This window comes from Nicotiana tomentosiformis, chromosome 3 (assembly GCF_000390325.3).
Source record: "Nicotiana tomentosiformis chromosome 3, ASM39032v3, whole genome shotgun sequence".
NCBI classification, from domain to species: domain Eukaryota; kingdom Viridiplantae; phylum Streptophyta; class Magnoliopsida; order Solanales; family Solanaceae; genus Nicotiana; species Nicotiana tomentosiformis.
The window spans coordinates 83,202,881-83,214,988 of NC_090814.1; the positions used below are offsets into that span (position 1 = coordinate 83,202,881).

Below are 12,108 nucleotides of genomic sequence, written 5' to 3' on the forward strand. Positions count from 1 at the left end.
AGAATAACTTTTCTTGGACCCGAAAATGCCAGCAAGCTTTGGAAGAACTCAAACGGTACATATCAAGCCCGCCCCTGATGCATAATCCGAAGGCGGACGAACAACTTTACCTTTACTTGGCGGTTTCCAAAGTGGCGATAAGTGGAGTCTTGGTCCGGGAGGAAGAAGGTACGCAATTTCTTATTTACTATGTCAGTAGAACTCTAGGCGAGGCCGAAACAAGGTATCCTCACCTAGAAAAATTGGCGCTCGCTTTGCTAAGCACTTGCAGAAAGCTAAAATCGTACCATCAATGCCATCCCATATGTGTCGTGACCTCTTACCCGCTAAGGAACACCATGCACAAACCCGAGCTCTCAGGTCAATAGGCCAAATGGGTTGTTGAAATTAGCGGGTATGGTATCGAGTATCGACCCCGAACCGCCATAAAATCTCAGATTTTGGTAGACTTCGTAGTCGACTTTACGCCGGCCTTAATACACGAAGTCGAAAGGAAATTAATGTTAACCTCGAGGACCACTTTGGGAATCTAGACCCTTTTTACGGATGGTGCCTCGAACGCAAAGGGGTCCAGGCTCGACATCGTATTAAAACCACCCACGAGAAATGTAATTAGGCAATCTATTAGAACTGTGAAATTGACTAACAATGAGGCCGAGTAAGAGGCCAAGATTGCAGGTTTAGAATTGGCTAAAAGCCTTGGGGCCGAGGCAATCGAAGCTAAGTGCGACTCCCTCCTCGTGGTAAATCAGGTTAACGGGATGTTCGAAGTAAAAGAAGAACGGATGAGAAGGTACTTGGACAAATTACAAGTAACGCTGCATGAATTCAGGGAATGGACCCTGCATCATGTATCTCGAGATCAGAACAGCTCAGTTTGGGGACAATAGTGCAGCTCATGAAGTTGGTGATATAAGAAGGCCACGCCGAAGTAAACTCATCGAGTTTAACTTGGGATTGGAGGAACAAGTACATTGACTACTTAAAGATCGGAGAATTGCCTTTGGATCCCAAAGAATTGAGAGCCTTGCGTACCTAGGCTGTCAGATTTAGCTTGATCGAAAGGGCATTGTTCAGGAGAATCTTCGACGAACCGCTAGCCAGATGCTTGGGACCGGGAGAGACCGAATATGCCTTGAGAGAAGTTCATGAAGGCACTTGAGGGAATCATTCAGGGGCAGAATCTTTGGTTCGGAATCCAATTAGGGCAGGCTATTACTGGACCGAAATGGAGAAAGATGCGAAGGACTTCGTACAAAAATGCGACGACTGCCAGAGACACGCCCCAATGATCCATCAACCGGGAGAAATGCTCCACTCGGTTTTGTCCCCGTGGACATTTATGAAGTGGGGAATGGACATCGTCGGTCCCCTACCATGGGTACCCGATAAAGCTTAATTCATGATATTCATGACCGATTATTTTTCCAAATGTGTTGAGGCTCAATCATTCGAAAAGGTCCGGGAGAAAGAAGTCATTGACTTCATTTGGGATCACATAATATGTCGATTTGGGATACCGTCCGAGATCATTTGCGATAATGGAAAATAATTTTTCAGCAGCAAAGTAAATAAATTTTTTGAAGATCACAAGATCAAGAAGATATTATCAACACCTTATCACCCTAGTGGAAACGGGTAGGCAGAATCAACAAACAAGACCATACTTCAAAACCTGAAAAAGAGATTGACCGGTACGAAAGGGAAATGGAAGGAGATCCTTCCCGAAGTCCTATGGGCATGCTGTACGACTTTAAAATCTAGCACCGGGGCTACCTCGTTTTCATTAGTCTATGGAGCTGAAGACTTAATACCAGTCGAGGTGGGAGAACTGAGCCTCAAGTTCCAATATGCGACAAAAGAGCCAAACGGCGAGGCCATGATCATGAACCTGGAGCTATTGGATGAAAGGCGAGAGGCCGCCCTGGTCCGGTTGGCCGCCTAGAAACATCGAATAGAAATGTATTACAATGGAAGACTCCGACATTTTCAAGTCGGAGACTTTGTGTTGAGGAAAGTAACATTACACAACAGGAACTCGAACGAAGGGAAGCTAGGACAAAACTAGGAAGGACCGTATTGAGTTTTCGGAATAACCGGCAAAGGCTCGTATAAACTCGAAGCAGGAAACGACGTACAACTACCGAACAACTGGAACGTGACACACTTAAAGTGGTTGATCACGCCCAACTATGCCTTGTAAGAAGAACTAAGCGGTCGCTGCAAATATAATCCAGTTCACGTCCGGAGTCGAATCCCACAGGGAACTAACATATTTACTACAACTTTTAACAATGCTAATGATAAGCTCAGACAATTTTCAGATGCAAGATTTTTAATAGAGCATAAGTAGAATTTATTTATCTAATGAAAAATGACAACAAAATTAGCAATAATCAAGAATAAGGTTGAATTCAAAGGTAAAAGGATCTAGGGCTATTGATTTACCCAATTACCGGACTAATTCCTGACACGTTAGCTATAATCTCGCTGTAATACTCTATGAGGATTATGAGTTCCGGGCTACCGTAATTATCTCTCGGACAATTAGGCTTCATATAGGTTTAGGTTAGTCGCCTTAAAAATTACATAATTTCCCCTGAGTTGTTGGCCTCCGTCTGCCCTTCCGCGACCGCGGATTTCAGCCAGTGTTCTGCCTCCAGTGCGCGGTCCAATTTGCGGTCAACTCCGCGGCCGCGCACCTGGAGGGGACCTCCCCGCTTGATTTTCTCGCTCCTTTTCGACCGGGCTAACCTTCGATTGGCCTTCCACACTCCATATTGACTCCAAAATACTCTTTAGCTTCCTCTTAGCTCGGAGTGGCTCCTGCAAAGCATAAAATTCTTAATTATAGCATTTTGTTATCTTTTAGCATTCAAATATCAATAAAGTGCGGCTAAATTAGAGTATAAATAGTGTCTAAATTGCATAAATATAGCCTACTATCAACACCCCACACTTAAACCATTGCTCGTCCCCGAGCAATCAAACCACACTCTACAGAGGCCTAACTTCACTGAGCGACTTCCCTAACTCATCATACCAAGAATGTTTCACATAGTTTGAGTATACATTAGTGTATCATCTACACCTCAAGAGTAGACTCCCGCGGGCTACGCAATATTCCTAACCGGCTTACTTACTCTATTCAGAGGTCCAGACTTACCTCTCCTTCGTGAATCAAGTGCCTGCTCACTACAAAAGACACTCATTCCATAATCAATAAAATTCACGCACACTGAGGAACTTCAAAATAAACAGAATTCACTCACCCTCAGAAATGATATTCTTGTGCCACAGAAAATGCTCCATAGGCTTGCCCGCAGTGTACTACTCTACTAATTGAGCTTGTTCAGTATAAGATCAAGTAGGACTTTATTTGGCTGTAATGTAGGCTGCAGGTCGGGTAGGATATATTTGGATATAATAGTGACTACATCCCCCTCCCCCCCTCCCCAAACACTTTAATACATATATTTTATAATCAAGCCCACACTTAAGTTAAACCAATATTTTCACCTTCAACACTACGTAAATTACCCCACACTTCTTTGAGCACAATCACCTTAAAAGCCATCACAGAATATTACTAATCAACATGATACACTATTAACACATGATACATTTTTTTTTCAACAAGGTGCACCTTTCTCCTTATTTCCCTAGTTCCACTCAAAAGCCCCACCAACTACCCCACACTTTATCCTTTATATATTCATAGTAATTTAAGTGCTTACGAGAGGTAAAGGATTCAAAAAGATGGTCAATTCAAACAAGGGATAAGGCTTGTAATGTGGTTTCCAAGGAAACAGGATTACAGGCTCAACGGGGTTAACTACGAGACATAACAAATAGGTGGGTGGAATATGTATATATATGGTTCAATAAAGAAATGCCTATATTACTTCCCAGACTAAACAAGACTACTATTTCGCTTTGCAGACACACATGGCAAGTTCTAGGCATCAAATGTCGTGCACAGAACACCACAAGCCTCACACACACATGGCACATAATTCACTCCAGATCGGATCATAAAACACTTAGATCAGAGTACTTAAGCCAAATTAAAAACATACAGTTTAAGGCATTCTTACAAGAGTCAACAAATGAGCCTAAACGTCATACTAAGTACCCGCTATATTCAAGGCATTACGAAGTTAAGAGATCCTATTCTAATCCTGCCCATAGCCTTAAGTTCTTAATAAAAAAATAAAAACTAACTACACCGGTTCAAATGAAACCCTTGGAAAAGAACCGTAGTTTAAAGAAAAACCAAAGGTGAATTGATACACTACTACAAAAGAAAATCCACGCTCACCGCACCTTTTTTTTTTTTTACTTTTAACATTTTTTTTCTTTCGACTTTAGTCCCTCAAGAAACCCGTCGAATGATATCCATCACCGGGACAAGTCAAAAATAATTTATGTAAATAAATTACGAAACTATTCTACATACAACATACAATAAAGTATCCCCCACCCCACACTTAAAAAGATGGCATGTCCCCATGTCATACAAAATAAAGTAATTCGAGGTAAAGGAACTTCCCTGGTGGATCAGTCTTGATCGGAGACAGTGCCAGGGTCGAGATGGCACGCCCTCCCCAGCGCAAGCAGCCAACCCATGATTTTTTTCTCTGACTTCGCATTTTGGGTGGCCAAAGCATCAACTCTAGCCCCCAATTCCGTGACGGAAGTGCGCAGCCCTGCCATATCCTGTTCTAAGGCTGTCATCTGTGTACTCCGTTTGACCTGGGATGGTCCTTCAGCCGCTGTAACTTGTTCCTGTGGGGGTGAGGCAGGTCCAACCTCCCCCTTCCCTTCATCGCCCTCCTCCGGAGCATCAGAATCATCACTATGAGTTGCCCCATGTGCCACCGGGTCTTTCCCGATGGTCACTTTGTCTGCCCGGATCTTTTCTTCTTTCTTCACCATGCCATCCGTATTTGGGTTCTCAGGCACCCTTGCTGCTCGGCACAATCTAGTGACCAAAGAGGGGAAAAATAACCCATACCTCTTATGTGGTGAACAGACGAACATCTCAGACTGAATAACCTGGGCCACATCAAAATCATGGCCATTCACGAAGCACCAGATCAAGGCAACTCTCGGACCATATACCTCCGTGGTTTTGTGGGATGGCAGCAAGCGACTGTTGATGATGTACAACCAGCACTTTCCTTCAAAAGTGAGTGAGGCAGAGTGTAGCTTCGATCCCGGCACAACCCACACTACCTCTTTGTCTGGTGCACAAATAGTTCGGAAAAACCTGTTCCATGTGATGGGTTCTCGCTTGTAAGTATCATAGAAATCCTCCTCCCTATTGAATACAGGCAATCGATACACTCTTCTGATGGCTTCTATCGAGGCATCCACCCTCGTGTGTTGCACAGTGCATATTCTATCCTCATGTTCAGGACAATTAGTATAGAACTCCCGGATAAGCATCAAGTTACCCTCCTCCGGCTCTTCAAAAAAGTTGTTCAACCTGCGCCTGATCAACTCCCGATACATATTAGGGCACTCATCTTGGAGGGACACCCTGTCAATACCCCTTTCCGGTATAGGTTTTTTAGTGGCCTTCAACCTGAAACGGTTTTGGGCAGCTCTGGAGACAAACCTGGTATGATCAAACTGAGCTGCACTGGCCGGTGCCCGTGCTCGGGATGAACCTTCATGACCACTTGACGAGGCTCCGGTGGTGCGTCTCTTTTTTGAAGGTGTCATGGTACCTACACAACAAAAACTACTATCAGTAATCGGCGGAATATGGGAACCAATGGAGGTTACTCAGACTTCACTCACACAATTTACATTCAAACTCATTGTGGCAATTCAACAAACACTTAAGGTGCATATACCCCCCAAGTTACCTAATGCCCCAATTAAACTTCCATTCCTCACAAACTCAACAATGTCTTCCCCCAATTCAACCAAATCTATTAGCCTCACATGCCACATATATACTACAATCCTAAACCAAGACAAGAGTACCCATGATTCTACTATCCTACACATACAATAAGAATGGGAAAAATAAAAAATTGAAAACAAAAAAAAAACTAAGAAAGAGGAATAGAATCATGCTACTTACTTGGAGATCTTTGGGAGGAACGGAGATTGGGGATTGGTTGAGTGGAGAAGAGAAGGAAGGAGAAGAAGCTTTGTTGATGAGAGAAACTTTTAGGGAGAGGGAGAGGGGGCGTGTGTTTTAAGGGAAGGGGGAAGGGTTTTAGATTTTGTTAAGGGGGAGGGAAAGAAGAAGTGGGGGAGTGGGCGGTTGGGGGGAGGGGGGTTTAAGTAAAAAAAAAACTACTTAATAGGAAAGAAAAGAAAAGAAGAGAAAAGAAAGAAAAACAAACAAAAAAAAAACCCAATTTTGAACCTAGTACCGCCTAATCCGCGGCCTACTCCGCGGTCCAATCTGCGGCCGAGGATGAGGAACAGTGAGGGGGACAAAATTCGTGCCCCAATCCGTGGTCAAGTCCGCGGGGGCGGACTTGCGACAGTGAAGGCAGTAAAATCTGCGGTCCAATCTGCGGGCACGAACGGGGAGGTAGTGATCTGTGCAAAATCCGCGGCCTACTCCACGGTCCAATCCTCGGCTGCAGATATCGATCTCCAGCAAATATTTGTCTTTTTCGCACTTTTACCTATCTCCGAATTAATTTCGTCCCCCGAATCCTTCCGATGCGCATAATTTTATCCCTGCACATTAGTAGATCGGTCAATGCTATTCAAAATCAATTATAAAAATAAGAGTAAAGAAAAATAATGGGTTGCCTCCCAAAAAGCGCCTGAGTTAACGTCGCAACACGACGATTTACTACAAATCATGGGTTGCCTCCCAGGAAGCACCTGATTTAACGTCGCGGCATGACGCATGCTTTCATTATTACTCTTCGCTCGCGTATTGGGGATCTTCCAAAGATATCACCACTCTATCCCCCTTTTCTTCGACCATTCCAAGGTAATGTTTCAGCCTTTGCCCATTCACCGTGAACTTATTTGTCCCATCTTCGGATTTAATTTCTACAGCTCCACTTGAGAACACTTGCACCACTCTGAAGGGTCCTGACCATCGGGACTTCAACTTACCCGGAAACAATCTCAATCTCAAGTTGTATAACAATACTAGATCTCCGGGTTTGAAGTTCTGATCTAGAATGTGCTTATCATGCATCATTTTCATCCTTTCTTTGTACAATCTTGCATTCTCAAATGCATGGAACCCAAATTCCTCGAATTCATATAACTCAGTGACTCTGCTGGTGCCTGCGATCTCCATATCTAAATTTAGCTGCCGCAGTGCCCAAAGGGCTTTATGTTCGAGCTCTACCGGAAGATGGCATGCTTTTCCAAACACCAACTTGTATAGGGACATAACAATTGGAGTTTTAAATATTGTACGGTACACCCATAATGCATCATCCACCTTCTTTGCCCAATCAATCCTTGTCGCATTTACTGTCTTGGTCAGGACACTTTTGATTTCCCTGTTGGACACTTCAACTTGCACGCTCGTCTGTGGGTGGTAAGGTGTGGCTACCTTATGGTGAACTCCATACTTTTCCAACATCCGTGCGAACGCTCTATTGCAAAAATGGGTTCCACCATCACTGATTATAGCTCTCGGGGTGCCAAAACATGTGAAGATGTTTTTCTTTAGGAAGCATGTCACCCCTTTTGCATCATTGGTTGGGAGAGCCACCGCTTCGACCCATTTGGAGATATAGTCAACTGCTGCCAATATGTATTTGTTACCATACGAGCTGACGAAAGGCCCCATAAAGTCAATCCCCACATGTCAAAAAACCTCCACCTCTTGAATTGTGGTCATCGGCATCTCGTGACGTCGAGATATGTTGCATGTCCTTTGGCACTCATCGCAACTTTTTACCCAAGCACGTGCATCCTTGAACAGAGTTATCCAATACAACCCCGATTCCAACACTTTTGCTACTGTTCGGATTCCTCCAAAGTGTCCGCCATATGGTGAAGCATGGCAAGTCTGCAAAACAGAAGGTTGATCTTTCTCGGGGATACACCTCTGGATCATTTTATCTACACATATTCTAAAAAGTAGAGTTTCATCCCAATAATAAGATCGACAATCACGAAAGAACGTTTTCTTTTGAATTGAAGAGAGTTCATAAGGTACAATACCGCTTGCTAAATAGTTAGCAATATCAGCATACCATGGCGTCTCCTCCATTGTCACAGCGAGTAAATATTCATCCAGGAATGTCTCTGTTATATCTTCAACCTCCATCTTCTTTTTGGCTCATTCCAACCTTGAGAGGTGGTCTGCCACTTGATTGTCCGTCCCTTTTCTGTCACGGATTTCCAGATCAAATTCTTGTAGCAAAAGAACCCAGCGGATTAAGCGTGGCTTTGACTCCTTCTTTGCTATCAAGTACCTAATTGCTGCATGGTCAATATAAATAATAACTTTTGAACCAATTAAGTACGACCTGAATTTGTCGAAGGCAAACACTACAGCCAACATTTCCTTTTCCGTTACGTTGTAATTGAGCTGTGCAACACTAAGCGTCCTACTTGCATAGTAAATTGAGTGCATCATCTTGTATTTTCTCTGCCCCAAGACTGCTCCTATAGCATAATCACTGGCATCGCACATCAGCTCGAACGGTTGCTCCCAGTTGGGTGCAACAATGATGGGTGCAGTTACCAGTCTCTTCTTCAGCTCCTCAAATGCCAACCTGCAATCATTAGAAAACACAAAGGGCTGATCTTTTTGAAGAAGTTTACATAAAGGGTTAGCAATCTTGGAAAAATCTTTTATGAATCTCATGTAGAACCCAGCGTGCCCAAGGAAACTTCTCACTGCCTTGACCGAAGTGGGCGGTGGCAATTTCTCAATCACATCAACCTTAGCATGGTCGACCTCAATTCCCTACTGGACACTTGATGCCCCAAAACTATTCCTTCTTGTACCATAAAATGGCACTTTTCCCAATTCAGCACCAAATTTGTCTCCACACATCTTTTGAGCACTCTTCTTAAATTGTGAAGACAATCTTCGAATGAATCCCCACCACGGAGAAATCATCCATAAACACCTCCATAATGTCTTCAACCATATCAGTGAAAATGGCTAACATGCATCGCTGGAATGTAGCCGGCGCATTGCAAAGTCCAAAAGGCATTCTCCGAAAGGAAAAGATGCCATACGGACAAGTGAAGGATGTTTTCTCTCTGCCTTCAGGGGCTATTGAGATCTGGTTGTACCCCGAATATCCATCCAAGGAACAAAAGTGAGACCGCCTAGCTAACCTGTCCAACATTTGGTCAATGAAAAGCAATGGGAAATGGTCCTTCCGGGTGGCTGTGTTCAATTTTCGATAGTCCATGAAAATCCGCCACCTTGTGACTGTACGAGTCGAGATCAAATTGTTATTCTCATTTTGTACGATCGTCATTCCTCTCCTTTTCGGCACACATTGAATAGGGCTGGCCCAGTTGCTGTCAGAGATGGGGAAGATGATACCCGCATCCAGCCACTTGATCACTTTCTTCTTCACCACCTCTTTCATATTCGGGTTCAGTCGTCATTGATGCTCTCTGGAAGGATTGTGCCCCTCTTCCAAGAGAATATTATGCATACAAAAGGCTGGGCTGATACCCTTTATGTCTTCCATGGTCTAACCAATGGCATTCTTACATTCTTGTAACACCTACAAGAGTTGCTCTGCCTGCACAGCTAGCAAACTAGATGATATAATAACAGACAAAGTAGAATTAGGCTCTAAGAAAACGTACCTGAGGTGAGCTGGAAGCTGTTTCAGGTCCAACTGTGGTGGCTCCTCTATTGATAGTTTTGCAGGTGGTGTTACTCTTTCTTCTAAGTGCAGGGGCTCGAACTGAGGTTCCCTTTTTCATAACCCTTGACCCTCGAGAGCCATGACCCACTCCGCCAGCCCTTCACCATCCATCTCTTCCAAATTTATCAAACATGCTTCTAGCGGATCCCTGACATTAAGGGTCCCATCCTCCTCTTGCAGTATCACATCCACGGCCTCCACTAGCAAGCAACTTGAAAATTCATTGGGTATCTTCATGGATTGTTGAACGTTGAATATTATTTCTTCATTGTTCAACCTCATTTTCAACTCTCCAGTCTCACAATTAATCAATGCTCTCCTAGTGTCTAAGAACGGCCTTCCCAAAATGATGGGTATCTCTTCATCCACTTGACTGTCAAGAATAACGAAGTCTACAAGGAATACAAACTTCCCCACTTGAACAAGCAAATCATCAAGAATTCCTGTCGGTCTTTTGACTGTGCGATCAGCCAGTTGCAATAACATTGAGGTCGGTCTAGCTCTGCCAATGCCCAATTTTGTATAGATTGCCAAGGGCATCAAGTTTATACTGGCCCCCAAGTCACACAATGCTTTAGCAAAAGCATAACTCCCAATGTTGCATGGGATAGTGAAACTACCTGGATCAGACACTTTTTGAGCCATAGGTCTTGTCACTACCGCGCTGCACGTCTGCGTCGGATTTATAGTGGGCAGGTCCTGAAAGTCAAATTTTCGCGACATCAGATCCTTCATCATTTTTGCATACCCTGGCATTTCCCTTAAAGCATCCATCAAAGGAATATTCAATTGAATTTGTTGAAGCATTTCCATGAATTTCCTGTATTGATCATCTTTTTTTTTGCTTTGCCAATCTCTGAGGGAAAGGTGCAGGAGTCAACCTCTGCCCACTACTTGGTGTCTTTTCTTTGTTGGAAGCTTTTTCTACCACCTGTTCTGAGAGTTGTTCACCTTCCTTCTCCTTACCCTTGTCAACATGTGCTTGTTCAATTACAACCTCGGTGAGCTCTGCTGATTTACCTGCCTCTAATGTAACTGGAGTAGTTAGCGTAGTCTCTCTCCTAAATTGAGCAACTTCTTACCCTCTATTTAAATCTCTTCCATTCCTGAAACTCACTGCCATTAGCTGATTTGGATTTTGTTCCTTTGGGTTAATATTTGTATCTGCAGGCAATGTTCCTTGTGGGTGAATGTTCAAGGCCATAGACAGTTGTCCCAATTGAGTTTCAATGCCTTTGATTATCGAATCATGTGCTGCTAACTTTTCTTGCATCTTACCATTTGTCCCAATAAATTATTGTAGCATGCCCCTGATTTCTGTCATGTTGCTGTCCTGCTGTTGATGAGGTGGTTGGTAGGTCAACTGTTGCTGGTGCTGCTGATTATAGCCATGTTGCCTTTGATAAGGCACGACTTGGCCTTGTGGTCGTGCGCTTCCTGGATTGGGGTTCTGTTGTGGCTGATTTGATCTGTACTGCTATTTTGGTGCTGGTCCCCATTGCTGCCCACCTTGCCTCTGACCTCTGAAATTGTTGACATAATTCATCTCCTCTCTGAAGCCCTGGTTGTCATTCTCTCCACTCCACAAGCACACATATGACTGGTTTATGCAAGGAGTGCACAAGCCTCCATTTGTTGTATCAACAATGTGCACTTGCTTTGTACCCATCTCATCAATTTTCTTTGTCAGTAAGCTCATCTGGGTCATTAGAGTGGCTATGTTCTCTGCATTGGAATTGTTTGGGTCAAGAGCAACAAAATGCACTATTGGTATAAGTGTCGTACCTCTAGTCATCCAGCCTGAATTTTGAGCCATCTTGTCGAGAAGAATCTTGCACTCTGTGAACGTTTTGCTAAAAAATGCACCCCCAGCTGAAGCATCTACATTAGCCTTCAAACTGTCTGCAAAACCCATGTAGAATCTCTGTCCCAGCATCTGATCTGTAATGCCATGGTGTGGACACTTCACTAGCATACCCTTAAACCTCTCCCAGGTTTCTTGCAAGGTTTCAGTCGGTTTCTGCCTGAACTGCAATATCTCATCAATTTGCCTTGCAGTCTTGTTGGGAGGATAAAACTTGTTTAAGAACTGCTTGACTAATTCTTCCCAAGTATCAATGGAGTTTATTGGGAGCAAATTCAGCCAAGTTTGAGCCTCTCCAGTCACTGAGAATGGGAACAATAATAACTTAATTGCTTCAGGAGTCACATTCGACTGTCTTTGAGTCACACAAATTGATAGAAAGTTCTTCAGATGTTG

At 43.6% G+C, this 12,108-nt stretch overlaps 1 protein-coding gene and 1 non-coding gene across 2 annotated transcripts; one reads left to right on the plus strand and one right to left on the minus strand.

Annotated features, from left to right (window-relative positions):
• Nucleotides 1-9,902: 9,902 nt before the first annotated feature.
• On the minus strand, nt 9,903-11,121 carry LOC138908095 (uncharacterized). Its single transcript, XM_070198735.1, has 2 exons — nt 10,931-11,121; nt 9,903-10,704 (listed from the first exon to the last, which is right to left on the minus strand). The coding sequence occupies exons 1-2, from the start codon at nt 11,119-11,121 to the stop codon at nt 9,903-9,905; spliced, it is 993 nt and encodes a 330-aa protein (XP_070054836.1).
• A 673-nt stretch (nt 11,122-11,794) lies between these two features.
• On the plus strand, nt 11,795-11,901 carry LOC117281734 (small nucleolar RNA R71). Its single transcript, XR_004512370.1, has one exon. It is a non-coding gene; the product is annotated as a small nucleolar RNA R71 (small nucleolar RNA).
• Nucleotides 11,902-12,108: the final 207 nt, after the last annotated feature.

Bases quoted from the DNA above. Each gene is read 5' to 3' on its own strand.
- LOC138908095 (XM_070198735.1), bottom strand. From the start codon at position 11,121: ATGCAAGAAAAGTTAGCAGCACATGATTCGATAATCAAAGGCATTGAA. The intron at 10,705-10,930 runs GTAAGAAGTTGC...CCTTTCCCTCAG, and splicing joins GGAAGAGATTTAAATAGAGG to AGATTGGCAAAGCAAAAAAA.